Source organism: Akanthomyces muscarius, chromosome 5 (assembly GCF_028009165.1).
Source record: "Akanthomyces muscarius strain Ve6 chromosome 5, whole genome shotgun sequence".
In the NCBI taxonomy this organism is placed as follows: Eukaryota; Fungi; Ascomycota; class Sordariomycetes; order Hypocreales; family Cordycipitaceae; genus Akanthomyces; species Akanthomyces muscarius.
In genome coordinates, this window is record NC_079245.1 from 2,412,936 (window position 1) to 2,430,186 (window position 17,251).

Genomic DNA, 17,251 nt, shown 5'->3' on the forward strand with positions numbered 1-17,251 from the left:
GGTTGCAAGAGAGCCAAGATCTCTTTCAGCCTATACTAATTTTTCTTTGTTACACCACACACACACCCTTGTTTGTTTTTTTGGACAGGAGCCTCTGCCCGTGCCTAGGGAGAGGTTTGAGCCTGTTCGTGTATGAAAGCTGTCGATAGAGCATGGAGATGGCTTGCATGTGAAATAGAAAGCAAATTTTCATCTCGTTTGTTGTACGTGTCCGTCCATTGTTGCTGCGAGCTCAATCCTTGGGACATGCAATCCTCAGAACATGCACATAGGCAGCTGGTTTCAAATAACTTTCGCAGCCAAGTGACGAGGCATTCCAGTGCGTCAAAATGTCAACCTTGTGCGCAGTATGAAAATGCAGGTTGACTATATTTTTATTCTATCAGTTGTAGAGATGCTCTCGTGTAATGCATGTTCTTCTTCACCACGTGTGATCTACCAATGGTCCTTCAACACCAGTCCCTCGAGTATATTCTTTTAATGGCCACCTCCGCTGGCACTGTCGTTCCTGTTGCCTCCGTTGGCATTGTCGTTCCTGTTGCCTCCGTTGACACTGCTGTTCCTGTTGCCGCCGTTGGCAGTCGTCTCAAACTCGTCGGCGTGCGAGAAGCGGTCCGAGCTCATGTCATCCTTGTAGCGGCTGAGCTGGTCCGAGATGTAGGCGTGCATGTGGGCATCAGCCTCGGTCTTTTCGCGGCTGGCACCGTGAGTTAGGACGATGCCGTCGGAGACGGACGCGCCGTCGGAGCGAACGTCGTCATTGTCGTCGAGGACAAAGTCGCTGCGGGCGCCGATGGAGCGCGCTGTGGAGGAGCGGCGGATGCGGTGCATTTGGGGCGAATGCGGAACGCCGACCTCGACGCTGCGCTGAAACATGTCGTCAAAGTAGTGTGCCATGCCGATGGACGGCGTGCGCGGCGTCTGCGGGAGACGACAGCTGACACTATTAGAGGGAATTAGTTTTCTTTGGTTCCTTTTGGGACGTAATCGAGATGCATCATTTGACGGAGCTTACCCAGTGTCGTGAATCATTCTGGCAATCAGTCCAGTCCAGCCTGTCTGGTGGCTGGCACCGAGTCCACGCCCAGTGTCGCCGTCGAAGAACTCGTGGAACCACAGATAGTCTTTCCAGTTTTCGTCAAAGTCGAGCATGTCATTTCCAGCATTAACACTTCTTCTTCCATCGTCCGTACGAGCAAACAAATGCTGCAGCCGGTGCTGAACCTCCTCCGATACCTTGCCAAGATGCATGTAGTCGCCGCTGCCAGTCGGGCATTCGACTTGGAATTCCGGTCCGTAGAATAGGTAAAACCTCTGTAGCGACTCCACCAAGAGGAAGTTGACGCACAGCCAGATAGGTCCTCTCCAGTTGCTGTTGCCTCCAAACAAACCACTGTCGGAGTCGCCAGGGACGTACCCGACCTTGAAAACTTGTCCATTGACGTCCATGGAGAATGGATGGTCCTTGTGAAATTTGGACAAAGACCGGATGCCGTGGTCGCTGAAGAATTCATCTTCGTCCAACATGCGCTTCAGGATCTTTTCCAGGCGGTCCTTGCTGACAATTGACAGAAGGATTCTATTTCCTTTACCTCGCTTTCTAATGCTCGCCATGTTGCGCTCGGCGGTATCCGGTCGGTTGTGAATGAACCATTCGACACGCTTACGGAACGACGGCAGCTTGTTCATAAGTTCCGGCTCCAAAGTGGTCGTGGCATACAAGGGAATGAGCCCAACCAGCGAGCGCACGGGCAGCTGCTGAATGTGCGGCCCACCCCAGTTGATGGCGTCGTAGTAGAAGCCATCTTCGTCGTTCCACAGCGACTGCTCTTCCTTGTTGCCTTCTCTGAAAGTCATGGCGTCACTGATAAGGATGAAATGCTCAAAGAATTTCGACGCAATGTCCTCGTAGATACGGCGGTGCTTGGCCAGCTCGAGCGCAATGTTAAGCATGGACAGACAGTAGAATGCCATCCAGCCTGTGCTGTCTGCTTGCTCCAGCACACCACCCGTAGGAAGGGGCTCTGAACGGTTGAAAAGACCGATGTTGTCGAGACCAAGGAAGCCACCTTCAAATACGTTTTTGCCGTCTGTGTCTTTCCGGTTTACCCACCAGGTAAAGTTGAGCAGCAGTTTTTGGAATACACGCTCCAAGAAGTCCAAGTCCTGGCGACCATATAATTTTCGCTCAATCTTGAACGTGCGGAACGTGGCCCAGGCATGGACGGGAGGGTTTACATCACTAAAATTCCACTCGTAGCTACATATGGTCAGCATGGCGGCAAGGAGCAGCGGCGAGGAGGACTCACGCTGGCAGCTGGCCATTGGGATGGCAGTACCATTCTCTGGTAAACAAGTCGAGCTGTTTCTTGGCAAAGTCAGGATCTATCATGGCCAAGGGTATACAGTGAAAGGCACTATCCCAGGCGGCGAAGAATGGGTATTCCCATGAGTCAGGCATTGACAAGATATCGTCGCAATACATGTGACGCCACTGTGTGTTGCGGATTGATCGCCTGTCCGGTGGGGGAGCGGGCGTTGCAGGATCACCGTTAGCCCATTGATCCCAAATAAAGAGATAGTGCTGCTTTGTCCACATCATGCCGGAAAACGCCTGTCGCTGAACACTTCGCAAGTCGTCGGTCATGGGCATGGGGCTCAGGCGGTAGTAGAACTCGTCGGCCTCCTCTTTGCGCTTCTCGATCACATTGTCGAATTCCTCTTCGTCGAGATAGCTCTGTTCTTTCTTGGAAAAACGGAAGCGAACAACTGTAGGTCGTTAGTAATTTGCGGTAGATACGCAGTACGGGCCGGTTATTTACCTGCACATTCACCGGGGTTCACGCCACCATCTTCATTGAAACTGTACCAGGCAGCACATTTTGTACCGGTTCGCGCGGGATTGACGGCGTCCTTCTCCTCGTTGACGATATAGCGATGAAAGCCATCCTTTACGTACGGCTGTGTGTTCTTCTGCTCATACAAGACCTTGGTGTTGGTGTCATTCTCGGTGAACAGCAGCTCTGGCAGAACATCCTCGCCGGTCGAGCCAACACCGGGAGAGGGAGAGAGCGTGAGATGTCTTTGGCCGAGGCTCCAATGGTTGGAGGAGGCAGAAAGCTCAGAATTGGCAGACATAGTGGGCTTCTTCTCCGGGGGTTCAATACCCCAGGCCCATGTGTTACGGAACCAGACTTGGGGAACAATGTGAAGCGGCGCAGGATCGGGGCCACGATTCCATGCTGTTACTCGGAAGAGGAGTTCGTCGGGGTCATTTTCTTCTTTTGCCGTCTCAATAAAAATGTCCCAGTAGCGATCTTCGTCGAATACGCCAGTATCGATGATTTGGTATTCCTTGTCTTCTTTCGATCGCTTCGCATTTTCCTTGACGAGATCTTCGTAGGGAAAGGCTTTTTGGGGGTACTTGTATAGGAACTTCATGTACGAATGAGTAGGTGTGTTGTCCAGATGAAAATGGGCTTCTTTGACGCTCTCGCCGTGGTTACCCTGAGGGTTGGAGAGACCAAAAAGGCGTTCCTTCAAGAATTCACTGGAGCGGGTTAATAAGCGGATGTGTGTGGTCGGCGGGCAGAGGAGCGGCTTACTCTTTCTCGTTCCAGAAACTGAATCCAATATTCTGCCAGCCGTGAGTATCAGATACACCGGCAATGCCGTCTTCGCCCCAGCGAAAGGCTCGCGACCGGGCATGTTCGTGTGGGAAGTCTGGGAGTCGGTTAGATCGGTTACGGACTGTAGGACTGTTGGTGGTGAAGAGCAAACATACGACTCCAGGCATCACCATCGTGGCTGTAATCCTCCCGAACTGCAGTGATTGTTAGAGACTGCGAAACGTCTGGGAAAAAAGATGTGGTAATTGCGCACCGGTAGCCCACTGTCGTTCAGCGACGTAGGGACCCCATTTCTTCCAGTAGCGCTGGCGCTCGCGATCATCCTTGAGGCGGCGCTCTTCCTCGGTGAGGTACTCGTGGCCGTCAAAAACAACCATGATTCAAAGCAACGGGGGCCAATTGAAGCAAACGGAAGCTGGGTTGGACAGAAGCGAATGTAGGAAGAAGAGGTGAAGAGACGTTGTGCATGAGCCTAGCACGCAGTAGCCTGCAGGTGGTGGTGGTTGCGGCTTATCGAAGTGGCGGGGCAATTTTTTTGGGTGATCTCTGTCGAGCTAATTCCGGTGCAGCCAGTGGGGTGTGGCCGATAACAGAAGCCGCCTGCAGGCTGGCTGGCACACTGGATGGCTGTTGGCAAGGCTAACGTAGGTATTGGGTATGTGACGCCTTGCAGGACATGGAGTGATGAGAAATGCAATTGGATGTTTATTCGCGCACAGTAGGTTTCTACTGTATTTATTGAGTATTTTCGACGTTACGCCGACACTCTGCACAAACACGGGGCTTGTAGCTGTCGAGTTCCATCAGGCAGTCGATGACGATGCTGCCCGAAGCAGCGGATACAGCCGCTGCATGTTCGCGTCCACTGAATGGTGGCCTTTTACGGCGGGAGCCACTGTGGTTGCAGGGGGTCTGCCGGGATCCAACGGGTTGTCAATCTCAACAGTCTTGCAAACTTAACAACAGATGCGATGATGATTTTTTTTCCTTATTAGAATCAATACCTGGTTTTTTTTTTTTTCTTTTCTTTTTTCGGCTGCAAGCCACAGCCTATTTAAGACAGCGCTACGGTTGAGCCTCGCTGATCGAGCTTCTCAGAGGCGCCATGTATTTCCGATCCAGCCAGTGTACGGTGCAGCGCCTTGCAGCAGGACGCACGCCGTACAACTCTAGCGGAGGTACGTTTCGGGCAGATCATTTTCGATGCCTTGCTGCAGCCAAATGCCCGAAATAGGCGGCGCACATTTCCTAGAGCCACTGAGAAATTAGATACAGAGACCAACGGCGCTGCTAATTTGGTCGCCAGCAGAGCGTGACATCTTGGCGAGTAAAAAGCATGCTTAAAACTCAACAGTGAGGGAGGACCTAGCGTCCTTGGCCATCGCGCACCGCCGCACCGCCCGTGTGGCTTGGCTCTGAGACTCGTAGGCCTGTAAGCTGGTTGGCTTGTGAAAACCTTCAGCTTCGCCACGGTTGTCGTGGCTTCATCTCATCACCTTCGTCATAATTCTCTGCCACCACTTCTCGAGGCGACCATGTCCGGGACGTCTCTCGTTTTCTCTGCATCTAACTAGTTTCTTTGCGGTTGCTCTTTGTTTCTTTTTCTTTTCCTTCTCTGCCGGCCTGCTCTTTCAGCGCCCATCGTTCTCTTCCGCCATCTATCCTCCCTAATTTCTTGATCTGCCGGCTACGTCCGCACAACCGACCACCATGGCCAGCACCGTATCGCTACTCCGCCGACTGATCCTCGAATCGCCGCCAGGAGAATGGGCCATTAACCAGCTGCGCGAGCTCCTCATCGGTGCCCTGAAGCAGGGCCCCGTCCCCCAGCATGTCGCCTTCGAAATGGACGGCAACAGACGTTACGCTCGTACCCACCGAATGGAAACAGTCGAGGGTCATCACCGCGGCTTTGAAGCACTTGCCAGGGTGAGTTACGGGCATTGCGATTTGATTTACTGTTATGCAGTCGATTTTTCTGGCTAACTTCTGTCTTGCCAGATTATGGAAATATGTTACAAGTGTGGCGTCAAGGTCGTCACTGTATATGCCTTTAGCATTGAAAACTTCAATCGTCCCAAATACGAGGTCGAGGGTCTCATGCAGCTTGCCAAGGTCAAGCTTGAGCAGCTTACTACGTATGGAGACATCCTGGATCGCTATGGCGCCTGTGTGCGCGTCCTCGGCCAGCGTGACATGATTCGCGACGATGTCCTGCAAGTGGTTGACAAGGCAGTCGCCCGAACAAAGCACAATAACAAGTATGTCATGCATGCTAAACTATGGTGCCTCCCTCGCAACCATCTAACCAGTGGATAGGGCCGTGTTGAACATCTGCTTTCCCTACACTTCTCGAGCCGAAATTACAACCGCGATCCGCGAGACCGTCCAAGACTTCCTCACTCCTCCTCCTCCCAAGAACACTCCTTTCTCGCCTTCACGTATCCGACAAAAGGTCCTCTCTTCCCAGTATGACGACCGGGACACGCTTCCGACCATCCGCGATGCTTCACCAGACCACCGTGCCGAGGGCGACGCCGAAAAGGATGTGGACGGCGACACGGGCGACTCCTCTTCGACGCTCCTGCCCGACTCACCCCAGCCTCGTGTCCGCGCAAGAAAAAGCTCGACCGACTCTCTCCCCAATCCCGAGTCCATCACGACTGATACTCTGGACAGCCACATGTACACCTCGCTCGATCCGCCTCTGGACGTCTTTGTCCGCACCAGTGGTGTGGAGCGTCTCAGTGACTTTATGCTCTGGCAATGCCATCAAGATACGCACATCTTCTTCCTCAAGTGCTTCTGGCCAGATTTTGACCTGCAGCACTTTGTGTGGGTTCTACTGGAGTGGCAGTGGAGGCAGAAGCAAAAGGCGAGGGACGGCTCGGTGCAGATCAAGGGCAACAAGGTCCGCCGGGCGATGGAATAGGCAGTGGGAGATATACCCGAACCGTGTTATTTGCACTGCGGCTAGCATAGATGAGCTGAATCGTACCTATACTTCACATAGCCAAGTTGGTTTACACTTTGTTTGCAATTGCATACGTTTACATCTGGGAGCTTCCGTGGTCGAGGTTCTAGTGGCGTGTTTTTTGTTTTGTTTGTCACCAACACGTAACAATTCTAGTGACTGGAATACTCCTACTTCGTGAAAAATGTCCGTACTCTAATCGAGATTGCACCGATTGATGCGCTTCCCAAACCGTCAGCAGCCGAGGCGATCTTTGCCCTCCCGCGACGCCCAACTCGGCTTTGGCAGCCTCTCGGCCCTCTCCACGGCCTGGCCGGTGGGGATTGACAGTGCGCTGGCCGGGTACCGCAGCGGTACCTCGCCGCAACTTCTCCAGGACGTGACCCAGCGCGTTCCCCAGTATTATCAGCCGTACCCAAAAAGTATCTTGGGTACTTTGCCCGCCCGCTGCTATCAACCCATTGCCAGCGTCGCCGCTGCGCCTGCCGCCAAATTTCGCGAGCGAGCTTCGCACAAGCCGTCATCGCATTCCCCCATTTCTCTCGCTCCCACAACACCACCACCTCTCAGTCCGGCTGTTGCAGCGTCGTCCTGCGAGCCATGGCCTAGGGCATCTCCGATCCAAGGTCACTTTTTCTCTACACCCTACGATTACTGCCTTACAGACCTCGTTTCCCACGGCACCCCTCGCTCGGTCGCGCTCTTCCTCGTCCGCCTCTTCTCGTCACTCGTTTCGCCGCACGCAACCACCGCCTCGGCGACGGCAATCTTCACAATGAAGTCGGCCAAGCTTCTACCAGCCGAACCCTCTTCGCATCGCAGGTCGCAGCCTGTTCGACAAACTCGCACGAACCCCCCGCGAAGCTCCCTCAATGCTGGCCGTGTGGGCGCCAGAGAGCCGCCCGCCTCTCGCCCGGTCGGCGACCAGCCCATCGACATATTCCCAGCGATAACGCATTTTGCGGATACAATGACTGCTCTTCCGAAAGAGTTGGTCCGCCATTTTACACTACTCAAGGAGGTTGACGCCAAAATTTTCGCCCCCCAAGAGCAGCTCTTCAAGCTCGTCTCTGCTGCCACGCAAGCCTCTCTTCCCAGTGCCCAGTCTCAGCATGATGCTGCGAGCACTGCTGCGCCGGTATCTGCGCCAATGAGTGCCCAGGGTAGCTCGACTGGCGGTGCGCAGACGAACCCTCTAGCGCCAGCCTCGACCGACGAGCCCAGCACCGTGGCCGGTGTCTTCGACCCTACAAACATCCCTCGGCGACAGCTGTTTCGTCAGACCGCTTTCAAAATACAAGAAATGCTAGTGTCACTCGAGGAAAAGAACCACGTCATCTCCACAGCCAATGAAGCTCTCCAACACCAACTGGCCCGCGTCGAGGATGTTTGGCCCTACCTCGAAAACGAATTTAGCGACGAGGCAAAATGGGGCAGCGCAACGCACTGGGCATACCCTGAAAATCGAGGTGGCAAGTCCAGCTTCGAGCGAGCTCGGCGCGATGGCGCTGCTGCTATTTCTGCCGCTGCCCAAGCCTTGGCCGACGAGGCTGCGGCTCGGAGCGACGCCAGAAAGCAAGCGGTTCAGGCCAAGAAGAACATGAGAAATGCCAATCATGGCGCTGAAATGGATGGCCCTCGCGAGAAGAAGCCGTCAAGCAAAGCCAGAAAGGCCGAAGACGGCGACAATGTCGGTCTCGGTATCTCTGGCACCGCAAATGGAAACCCACAAAAGAGGCGCAAGACTGAAAAGGCGGCCGCCGGAGGCACTCCCATGGAGAGGTCAATCAGCTCTGCGCTTGGTAGCACAGCTTCCAAAGCTAAGACTAGTAGCCCTCGGGCAACTCCTGCTCCAGAGGGAGCCAAAAAGCGCCGCGCACTACCAACAGGCAGCGCGCCCCCAAAGAAGAAGTATGTTCAAAATCAAGCTTTAGGTGCGTTCGGTTGGCTAACAAGGTATACAGGCCCGCCATTTCTGGCAAAACTCCATCTACGACATCGTCGCCGGTTGTTCACAACATCTCCGAGCCAAAGACTGGGGCATCACCAGCACCTACAAGCGCGCCTCGACCCGCATCTTCACGAGCCCGTCAAAATTCCGTCAATTCTGCCTCAGAGACTGGCAAGGCTCGTCGCCCCTCTGTCACAGCCAAGGTCACGAATGGCAACACTGCGGACAAGCCCGATGCTGTTTCCGAGAAGCCCACAACCGTAACTGATGTTCCCCTACCATTCAAGACCGAGGCTGGCAAAAAGGATAGCGACAAGCAAGACCATACTACCACAGCGGCACCCCCAGTTCCCAAGAAAGAGACCAGGGTGGAACCGCCTGAAATCAAGACAGAGTCCACACCATCACTGCCGCAACCTGCCACAGTTACAACCAAGAGCGGCAGAGCAAGCAAACCTTCAACGCCAGCGCTCGCGACGTTTCAGGACGCTGCCGCTGCTCGAGCTTCAAGAGCACGCAATGATGCTAAGAAATCTCAGCGCAAGGGAAGCACGGCCCATCTTGTTGCACAGCAAGCTGCCGACGATGATGCAACCAGCAGCATGCAAGAAGAGGACGAAGGCGACATTGACGGTGATGAGCCAACTTACTGTTACTGCAACAGTGTCAGTTATGGTGAGATGGTTGCTTGTGACTCGGATGACTGCGAGCGGGAGTGGTTCCATTTGGATTGTGTCGGCCTGAAGGTCGCACCAGGCTCCAAAAGTATGTGTGCCTCATTGACAACAACATCGCGAGTATAGCTAACAGCATAATCAGCAAAATGGTATTGCGAAGACTGCAAGGAACGGCTCAGATTGGCCGGTAAAAAAATCAGCACCCGGTAGAAAAGTGGGCGCAGCAGAAAGCCCAAACGCCGGTGCTGCATTGTTGCGTATGGAAAGTCTAGCAGGAAGAGGTGATGATTTACTCGGACTTGTTGAAGTGATGTCTTTTCAAATAACTGAGCATGAATAACACAAGGCGTTTATGGGATTGCAGATGCAGGAGTCTTTTGCTTTGGTGCCGCGGACGCTCACAATTCCTCACCAGTTGGCTTCATAGTGTTTTTATTGGGCAGGCTTTTACCTGATTTATTGGCTCGAGACAACCAGAACATAGCATACTATTGTTTGAATATGATGAACCTATATTGTGTATGCAAATTCTAGCAAAAATTGAGAATCAAAACCTTCCACATATGAGGGAACAGGGCAGTCAACACCCAGGAGTAGTCTAACTGGATGTCACAGGAATAATTCCGCAGCGTCCCGCCTGCTAGGAAAGAGTAGAACCTTCAGATCAAAACAAAACAACTTTGACGATATCCTGTCACACCCCTTCCCACTGACAAGAAGCAAACCTATTTTTGAACAGCTCCAGGGTAGTGGTATGAAGCCTGAAATCCGTTCCCGCAGTGGACCGGTTTACCGCTTGATCGGAATAGTGGGTGTGGGGAACCACTTTGGGAAAAAAGAGCTGGGCGGTGACTACGATGACTAAGGTGGCAGAAAAAAAAAAAGTGGCAGACAGGCTCACTGATGGGGTCTGGTTTATCAGCGACGGCGAAAAGCACATTGTGCCAAAGAAAAATCAGGTTGGAAACGAAGAGACGGCCGAGAAGCAGACAAGATGCGGTACGTGGGAATTTTACGGGAACCGGAATTTTTGACTGTTCAAGGAGCAGCCAAATATTCTGGTCATCAAGAAAAAAAATGCATTTACTAACTGCCGTTTTTATAGTATCGAAGATTGCTCGTTCTGCGGACGACCCTCTTACCCGTCCAAGGGTATTACCTTTGTACGAAATGACGGTAAGCACTTCAAGACTGGCATTGCTTTTCAGAGCTAGACTCCCTTTGAAAAGAGAGAAGATGGCAGCCCAAACCTCTGGTTAATGGAGCACGCTTGCTGACCGACGCCTTTCACCCGCCACAGGAAAATCATTCCGATTCTGCCGATCCAAGTGCCACCGCAACTTCAAGATGAAGCGCAACCCGCGCAAGCTCAAGTGGACCAAGGCATACCGCCGCAACGCGGGCAAGGAGATGGTCGTCGACAGCACGCTGCTCTTCGGCCAGCGCCGCAACGAGCCCGTTCGCTACGACCGCGACCTGGTGGCGCGCACGCTGGGCGCCATGCAGCGCGTCAGCGAGATCCGCCAGCGCCGCGAGCGCGTCTTCTACAAGAAGCGCATGGCGGGCAAGCGCGCGCGCGAGCTGGCCACGGCCCGCAAGCTCGTCGCCGAGAACGAGCACCTGCTGCCGCGCATGCGCGGCAGCGAGAAGAAGCGCCTCGCCGAGATGGCGGCCGCCGGCGAGGAGGTCGACGTCGAGGCCGAGGAGGAGGCCGCGACCAAGGCGTACAAGAGCAAGGCGTTTGGCACGGAGAAGCGCAGGCTGCGCATGCGCGTGGACGGCGAGGTCGAGGAGGACGGCATGGACATGGACTGAACGCGTGCATGACAAAGGAAAAACGTGGGGAGAAAAAGTCATGGAGTACCATATTGCATTGCGACGAGGAGAAGACGAAAAGAAAAAGAAACGCCGGAGCATCAACGACAGTCGAGCCAGTGGGGCGACATCGACAAAAAATCGAGGGGCAATACCGAAAGTGCCCTGCTTGGAGTCTTTGTGTTTCTTGTTTTTATTACAGAAAGTTTTTGGGATTTCTCAATGGGTTACGTTTTGTTGCTTTTTGCGGATTTTATATATACGCATTTTCGGCCTCCCTTTTTGTTACGGCTTCATGTCTCGAGATGTCACAGAGGCATGCACACAAGAGGAAAAAGCACATGGGAATGCGTTTTGCTATAGAAGCGAGATGTTGAACATAGATCAAACTAGGTCACTGAATGACATGAAATATGAAAATGAAAAACATCGCTAGCCGAGACACGGTGAACCCACGGGCTAGTACTCAACGAAAGCCTCCCTGGCGTTTCTATTTCACTGTACTCTGGATTCAGACAGTAGGCCCTTGGATCATAACAGTTGCTGCACAGGACAGCTGTCCTCGAGCCAGCAAAGCAACACTCGCAGGCGCGGAGTCCCATCGACCTTGGTATCGTCAATATGCACACGATGTATTTGCACGGCTGTCGCTATCTGCGTGCTGGCCGGATTCGTCGCCTGCACCGTTCTGCAGATTGTCGTCGTTGGTGGGACCCGAGCTGCTATTTAGCATCCCTTCCCTGTTTTGTCGCCGCCGCCTTGTCTTCTGTACACTCCGGCTACTCATTTCCGTCCGCAAGCGAAAAGAAATCATCCATGTTGGCGCAGCCGAGTTCCTTGGCCCAATAGACTGGTGTTCGACCAAACTGGTCCTCAGACAGCATATGAAATTTGCCAGTGGATAAAAGAATGCGCGTAGTGGCGTATTTTCGAAGCTTGACGGCAATGGAAAGCGCTGTCTGCCCAAACCTGTCTCTAGCCTCTAGGTCAACGCCTTCTGCAGAATCTCTCTTATCCAGCAGAAGCCTGCATACCTCAGCATGGCCCTGATCGGATGCGACAAGCAATGGAGTCCTCCCATCGATGTCTCACGCTTCCATGTTTGCGCCTTTCTCCAGAAGGAGCCCAACAGTAGCGGCATGACCAACATGAGAGGCGGCCGAGAGTGGTGTCTGTCCCCAGTGGCACTTCGTCTCTATATTAGCGCTATTCTCTACCAGTAAATTGACAATATCGAAATGACTCTCGCAGAAGGCCGAGAGTAATGGTGTCTGACCGAAAATGTTTGTCACATCCTTGTTGGCCCCCCTTTCTAGCAGCAATTTGGCAACGGCTGTTCGCCCCTGCCAGGAGGCGACATACAACGGAGTCTCACTAACCACAGTGGTCTCTTCCAAGTTTGCTCCTCTCCCTAGTAGCAACTCGACGATATCAACATTACCCAGAAATGAGGCCCAGATCAATGGTGTATAGCCCTGTAGATCGGCAGCATTGATGACTGCTCCGAACTCAAGGCATAATTCCACCATCTCGGTTTGTCCCCGTACCGTGACAAGCATAAGAGGGGTAAATCCCAGCAGATTTCTGGCTTCCAAGGCTGCATAGCTCTCAAGAAGAAGCTTGACAACTTGGAAGTGTCCTTCCCCTGCAGCAATGTGTAAGGCTGTCGCTCCTTCGGAGCTGACGGCATTAATGACGGCCCCAGATTCAAGACACAGTTCCACCACCTTTGTGTGCCCTTTTGCTGCGGCAAGCATAAGAGGAGTAAATCCCAGCAGATTTCTGGCTTCCAAGGCTGCACAGTTCTCAAGAAGAAGCTTGACAACTTGGAAGTGTCCTTTCCCTGTAGCAATGTGTAAGGCTGTCGTCGCTCCTTCGGAGCTGACGGCATTAATGACGGCCCCAGATTCTAGACACAGTTCCACCACCTTTGTATGCCCTTTTGCTGCGGCAAGTATAAGAGGGGTACAATCTAGCTCATCTCTGGCTTCTAAGGTTGCACTATTTTTTAGAAGCAGCCTAACAACCTGGAAATGTCCTTTCATTGCGGCCTTGTGCAACGCCGTCGCCCCTGAAGAGTTGACGGCATTGACATCCATCATTTGCTCAAGAAATAGCCGAACGATCACCTCGTACCCCTCAGAAGCTGCTTCCAGAAAAACTCCGATTTCCTTTTTCTCCTTCGTCCGAATGTCCACGCCTGCGTCGATCAGCAATTGCAATATATCAGCGCGACCTGTAACTGCGGCATAACAGGTAGCAGTCCAGCCATCATTGTCAATAGCATTAGTATCTACTCCTCTGCCCAACAGTAACTTGGCAATTTCTGTGGCTCCTTGAATCGAGGCTATGTGTAAGGGCGTCTGTCCCGCGTCATTCTTCGCCGTCGGATCAGCTCCGGCATCCAGCAACAACTCGACGATATCGGTCAGGGACTTTGCGCAAGCAAACAGAAGAGGAGTCCAACCACTATTATTTTGCGCTTCTAAAACACCCTTGCCCTGGGGTTGAAATTTTACAATTTCCACATGCCCTATAGAACATGCGCTGCTATACCTCGCGGCGAAATGACCCTCGTCAAGTGCTGAGTATCTGGCTTCTTGCTTGATGAGGAGACGAACAGTCTCTACGTCGCCCGACAGAGCAGCTTTTTGGAACGCTGTTGAGCCTGCGTTGTTAGGTATGCAAATGTCTGCCCCATGATCAATTAGCATTTGGAGTAGATCCGCATGTCCTACCCTCGCGGCGAGATATGCTGGAGTAAAACCGTCGTTGCTTCTAGCATTGACTCCGAAAGCGTTATTTTCTTTGATGAGGAGCTTGGCGACTGATGATTGATCTCGTGTGACTGAAGCATGAAACGGGATCAACTGGCTATCTCGATTGATGTCAGACATATTTGCTGCGCATTCCAGCAAAAACCGGACCATGCCAACGCTGCCCTGGCCTGCAACGATGTGAAAAGGTGTTTTAATGGCAGTATTGAGATCCAAGCCGTTGCTTAAAAGAATCTCGGAAATGTTGAGATGACAGTAGAAAGCAGCAGCGTGGAGGGTCCCCAGTCCCTCGTACATTGCATTAATGTTAGCTCCCCGCGCCAGGAGCATACGGACCATGTCAGCATGTCCACCGACACAGGCGTAATGTAAAGGCGTCAGTCCTTTCTGGGTATCGACGTCGAGCCCTGCATCCAGAAGCAATTGAAAAACACCAAGGTGGCCGTAGCGGGCAGTAATTTGAGTTAATGCCAAGCCTTTGTGATCAACGACAAAAGGATCAGCACCGCGCTCGAGCAGCAATTTTGCGGCGCCCACATTACCGTCGACGGCTGCTTGAAATAACGGTGACATCGTATGTTGCCCCCCAGTACTTATACCAGAGCAGTCTTCCAAGAGCTTTTGAGCGACTTCAAGATGCCCGCCATTTGAGGCTAGGTGCAGCGCAGTAAACCCCTTTTTATTAACGGCGGAGCGATTAGCGCCACGGTCCAGCAACATCTGTACCGGAGCAGTTTGTCCTTGACAAGATGCGTAATGCAGCGGAGTGGACATGGGATCGCTACGCAAATTGACATCTACGCCTCTATCCAGAAAACTCTCCATGAGTTTTAGCTCGCCTCTTTGAGACGCAGTATGGAGTGCATTGTGACCGCATTTGCTTTGTATGAATATATCGGCGCGTGCATTCAGTAAAACCAGCGCCATATCAGGTTTCCCATGTAAGATTGCCAGCTGTAGAATCGTGAGTCCTGAACGTAGATGTATGTCGTTGACGTTGCAGTGGCCACTTTCTATCAAGTACTTGGCAGTTTCGATAAGATTGAACCGTGTTGCGTAATAGAGCGGTCCTTCGTCGACCACTTGGTGTGGCTCATTTTCAACTGCTTCTTGAAAATCGAACCAGTCACGCCACAACTTCCAAATTGAACCCTTTTCGGTAAAGAATTCATTTGCTCGTCGAAATACTTCATCATGGTCAGAGGCGGCAGCATGCTCGTACCATTCATCGGCAGCGTAATCGCGAAATGACCGATAGATAGGATGAACGTTTTCGCTGGGGGTTTTCCAAACATGAGCCATGCTAATGTAATGCAAACACTTGCTGGCAAGCTCATTATTACACGCCACCTGTACTGAAGAACGGAGGCGTTCATTCACCATCAACGTGTCTATTTTTTCGGCCATGCGGAGGATGAAGTATTGTTTCGCCGTGAAATGTGTGAAATGCACAGTCTGCGCTGAGGCGTCGGGCGCGTCTGTTTCCGAGAGAGGCTCATGTATCTCCAGAAGCGACGCAGACATCTTCAGGATCTCATTCTCGACGTAATCGTCCTCGAGCAAGTAGGGGATCTCATCAAGCTGCATGTTGTCACAGCTCAGGTCAACGAGCAACGCTGCAGTCAATTCGGCGACAGTCAGAGGCCGTGTCGCAAAACTGACCCATCTCATCATCGCATAGGCTCGCTCTCTGTCATCCGGGTCCTCAATGGCCCCAATTCTATCCCAATTTCGACCATAAAGATCGTCGAGCCCAGAGGGCGTCTTCTCAATCTCGGCTTTGAGCAACGTTTCAGCCTTGTACCTGCTGAGACGTGACCCCTTTAGCTTGATCCATAGGAACTGCCCTTCGCAGCGTTCAGCCATCTTTTGACATAAGTCCTCGCACGTATTTCCGTCTCTCCCGATGAGCTTCTGGCGAACCACGACTCGAGAGTACTCGTCTATGTCTGGGCGGACGTCCTGTGGCGAAATTTTATATTCGACGACGGTAGCGCCCGTATTGTTCATGAATCCTTGCCGAATGGCCGTATCCTCGCGGCTCGTAATCAAGATGCGCGTGTTGGTGCCGTCCGCAATCCAGCTAACAGTTTTGAGAAAGCTGGTCACAGAGCTGTTGTCATTTGTCACGCCTCCGTTCTCGCACTCGTCTATGCCGTCCATGACAAAAGTACATTCCGAAAATGACTTTATGACCTCTTCGAATGCGCCGATGACATCTCCAGCTGTGGCAACCTGGCCCTGGCTATTTTTCCAACTCCTACGCAGTCGAGAAAAAACAGTTGGCTCAGGTAAGAGCTGGACCAGCCACAAGCGGAGAGCCACGAATGGGTCTCTTCGGCTCTCGAGGTCATCGGATGAGAAGAAGAAAGAAACAACCGGCGTTGTAAACGTAGATTTGATGTGCTGTAGCAGTGTTGCACAAAGAGCCGTCTTGCCAAAACCTGGCGGACCGTGAATCCACAAATGCTTGGTTGAGCAGTTAGAAAAGTCTGAGGAGGCCCAACCGAGTAATTCCTGACGACCAAAGATCCATTGACATGTGTTCTCCAGCTTTCCCTTGAGGGCTTTTTCGAAGACCTCATTTGGTGCATGGCGCCCCAGAAGCCATAACCGCAGCCCTCTCTGAGCCTCCGCGTCTCCAAGAGGAGGCACCAAGTCATGCAGATCTTGTATGAGCCCTGCAAGTTCTTCGACCGCTGCCCTGACAGTGCTCTTATCTTTGAAGGCCCACCTGAGTCTGGCGCGCCTTGATGTGGACGATACGCCAAAGTGATCCTGAGCGGCCAGATCGCCACCGGAGCCGGCACATTCCGTTTCGTCTGTGAACAACGCGCTTACTTTCTTCGTGAAGACCTCTTGTATTGTTGTGAGAAGCGTCTTTACTGTTCTCGAAGTGCGCGCGTCGTCCAGTGCAGGATGGTGGTGGCCTTCAATATCAGATGCGCTGTTTTGCTTGAGCCCAACGGCTTGACCCCATTTGTCCAGACGTAGCCGTCGGACTTCGACACGCACGCCAAGAGTCGCGAGCTCGTCGCCGAATTTCTTCCACGCATCGAAACGCTGAACAGCATCCAGGCAAACACTAAAGAGCCCAGCAAGGCCGACGACGCCGACAGCTAAGCCGACCGGTTCCATAGTTGCTTTTCATTCAGGAAAATCTATGGTTCGCTGTGAGAGTTGAACTTGTAAGAATGATTTGCATCAGACGTTGCCTAAATGCTGCCCAAGGACGAGCAAGGAAAAGCGGCTGAGAGGGCTGTGCCATGCATGATGTGTAAGCACTGCATAGCCAATCGCCCACCAAGCAAGGCGAAATATCCAAGTAGAAAAAGTGTCTCATGCTGGGAATGAGGGAGCGGACAGCGTAGGCTGTAAATTTACCGCCAAAAGCAGGCGCTGCAAATTTACCGCCAAGGCAGGCGCTG

At 52.7% G+C, this 17,251-nt stretch overlaps 5 protein-coding genes across 5 annotated transcripts; 3 read left to right on the forward strand and 2 right to left on the reverse strand.

Moving 5' to 3' along the window:
• Positions 1-477: 477 nt before the first annotated feature.
• Positions 478-4,006, reverse strand: LMH87_010098 (uncharacterized protein; the record flags this gene model as incomplete). Its single annotated transcript, XM_056197203.1, has 7 exons — positions 478-943; positions 1,016-2,260; positions 2,310-2,769; positions 2,823-3,550; positions 3,606-3,723; positions 3,785-3,823; positions 3,883-4,006. The coding sequence occupies 7 exons, from the start codon at positions 4,004-4,006 to the stop codon at positions 478-480; spliced, it is 3,180 nt and encodes a 1,059-aa protein (XP_056054276.1).
• A 1,333-nt stretch (positions 4,007-5,339) lies between these two features.
• LMH87_010099 (uncharacterized protein) lies at positions 5,340-6,561 on the forward strand (the record flags this gene model as incomplete). Its single annotated transcript, XM_056197204.1, has 3 exons — positions 5,340-5,558; positions 5,631-5,890; positions 5,949-6,561. 3 exons carry the CDS (start codon positions 5,340-5,342, stop codon positions 6,559-6,561), a joined length of 1,092 nt encoding a protein of 363 aa, XP_056054277.1.
• A 259-nt stretch (positions 6,562-6,820) lies between these two features.
• LMH87_010100 (uncharacterized protein) lies at positions 6,821-9,441 on the forward strand (the record flags this gene model as incomplete). Its single annotated transcript, XM_056197205.1, has 3 exons — positions 6,821-8,514; positions 8,568-9,319; positions 9,374-9,441. The coding sequence occupies 3 exons, from the start codon at positions 6,821-6,823 to the stop codon at positions 9,439-9,441; spliced, it is 2,514 nt and encodes an 837-aa protein (XP_056054278.1).
• A 784-nt stretch (positions 9,442-10,225) lies between these two features.
• Positions 10,226-11,046, forward strand: LMH87_010101 (uncharacterized protein; the record flags this gene model as incomplete). Its single annotated transcript, XM_056197206.1, has 3 exons — positions 10,226-10,230; positions 10,337-10,407; positions 10,532-11,046. The coding sequence occupies 3 exons, from the start codon at positions 10,226-10,228 to the stop codon at positions 11,044-11,046; spliced, it is 591 nt and encodes a 196-aa protein (XP_056054279.1).
• Positions 11,047-12,134: 1,088 nt separating this feature from the next.
• Positions 12,135-16,961, reverse strand: LMH87_010102 (uncharacterized protein; the record flags this gene model as incomplete). The annotated part of the gene is made up of 2 exons (XM_056197207.1): positions 12,135-12,773; positions 12,975-16,961. The coding sequence occupies 2 exons, from the start codon at positions 16,959-16,961 to the stop codon at positions 12,135-12,137; spliced, it is 4,626 nt and encodes a 1,541-aa protein (XP_056054280.1).
• Between the last annotated feature and the right edge of the window lie 290 nt (positions 16,962-17,251).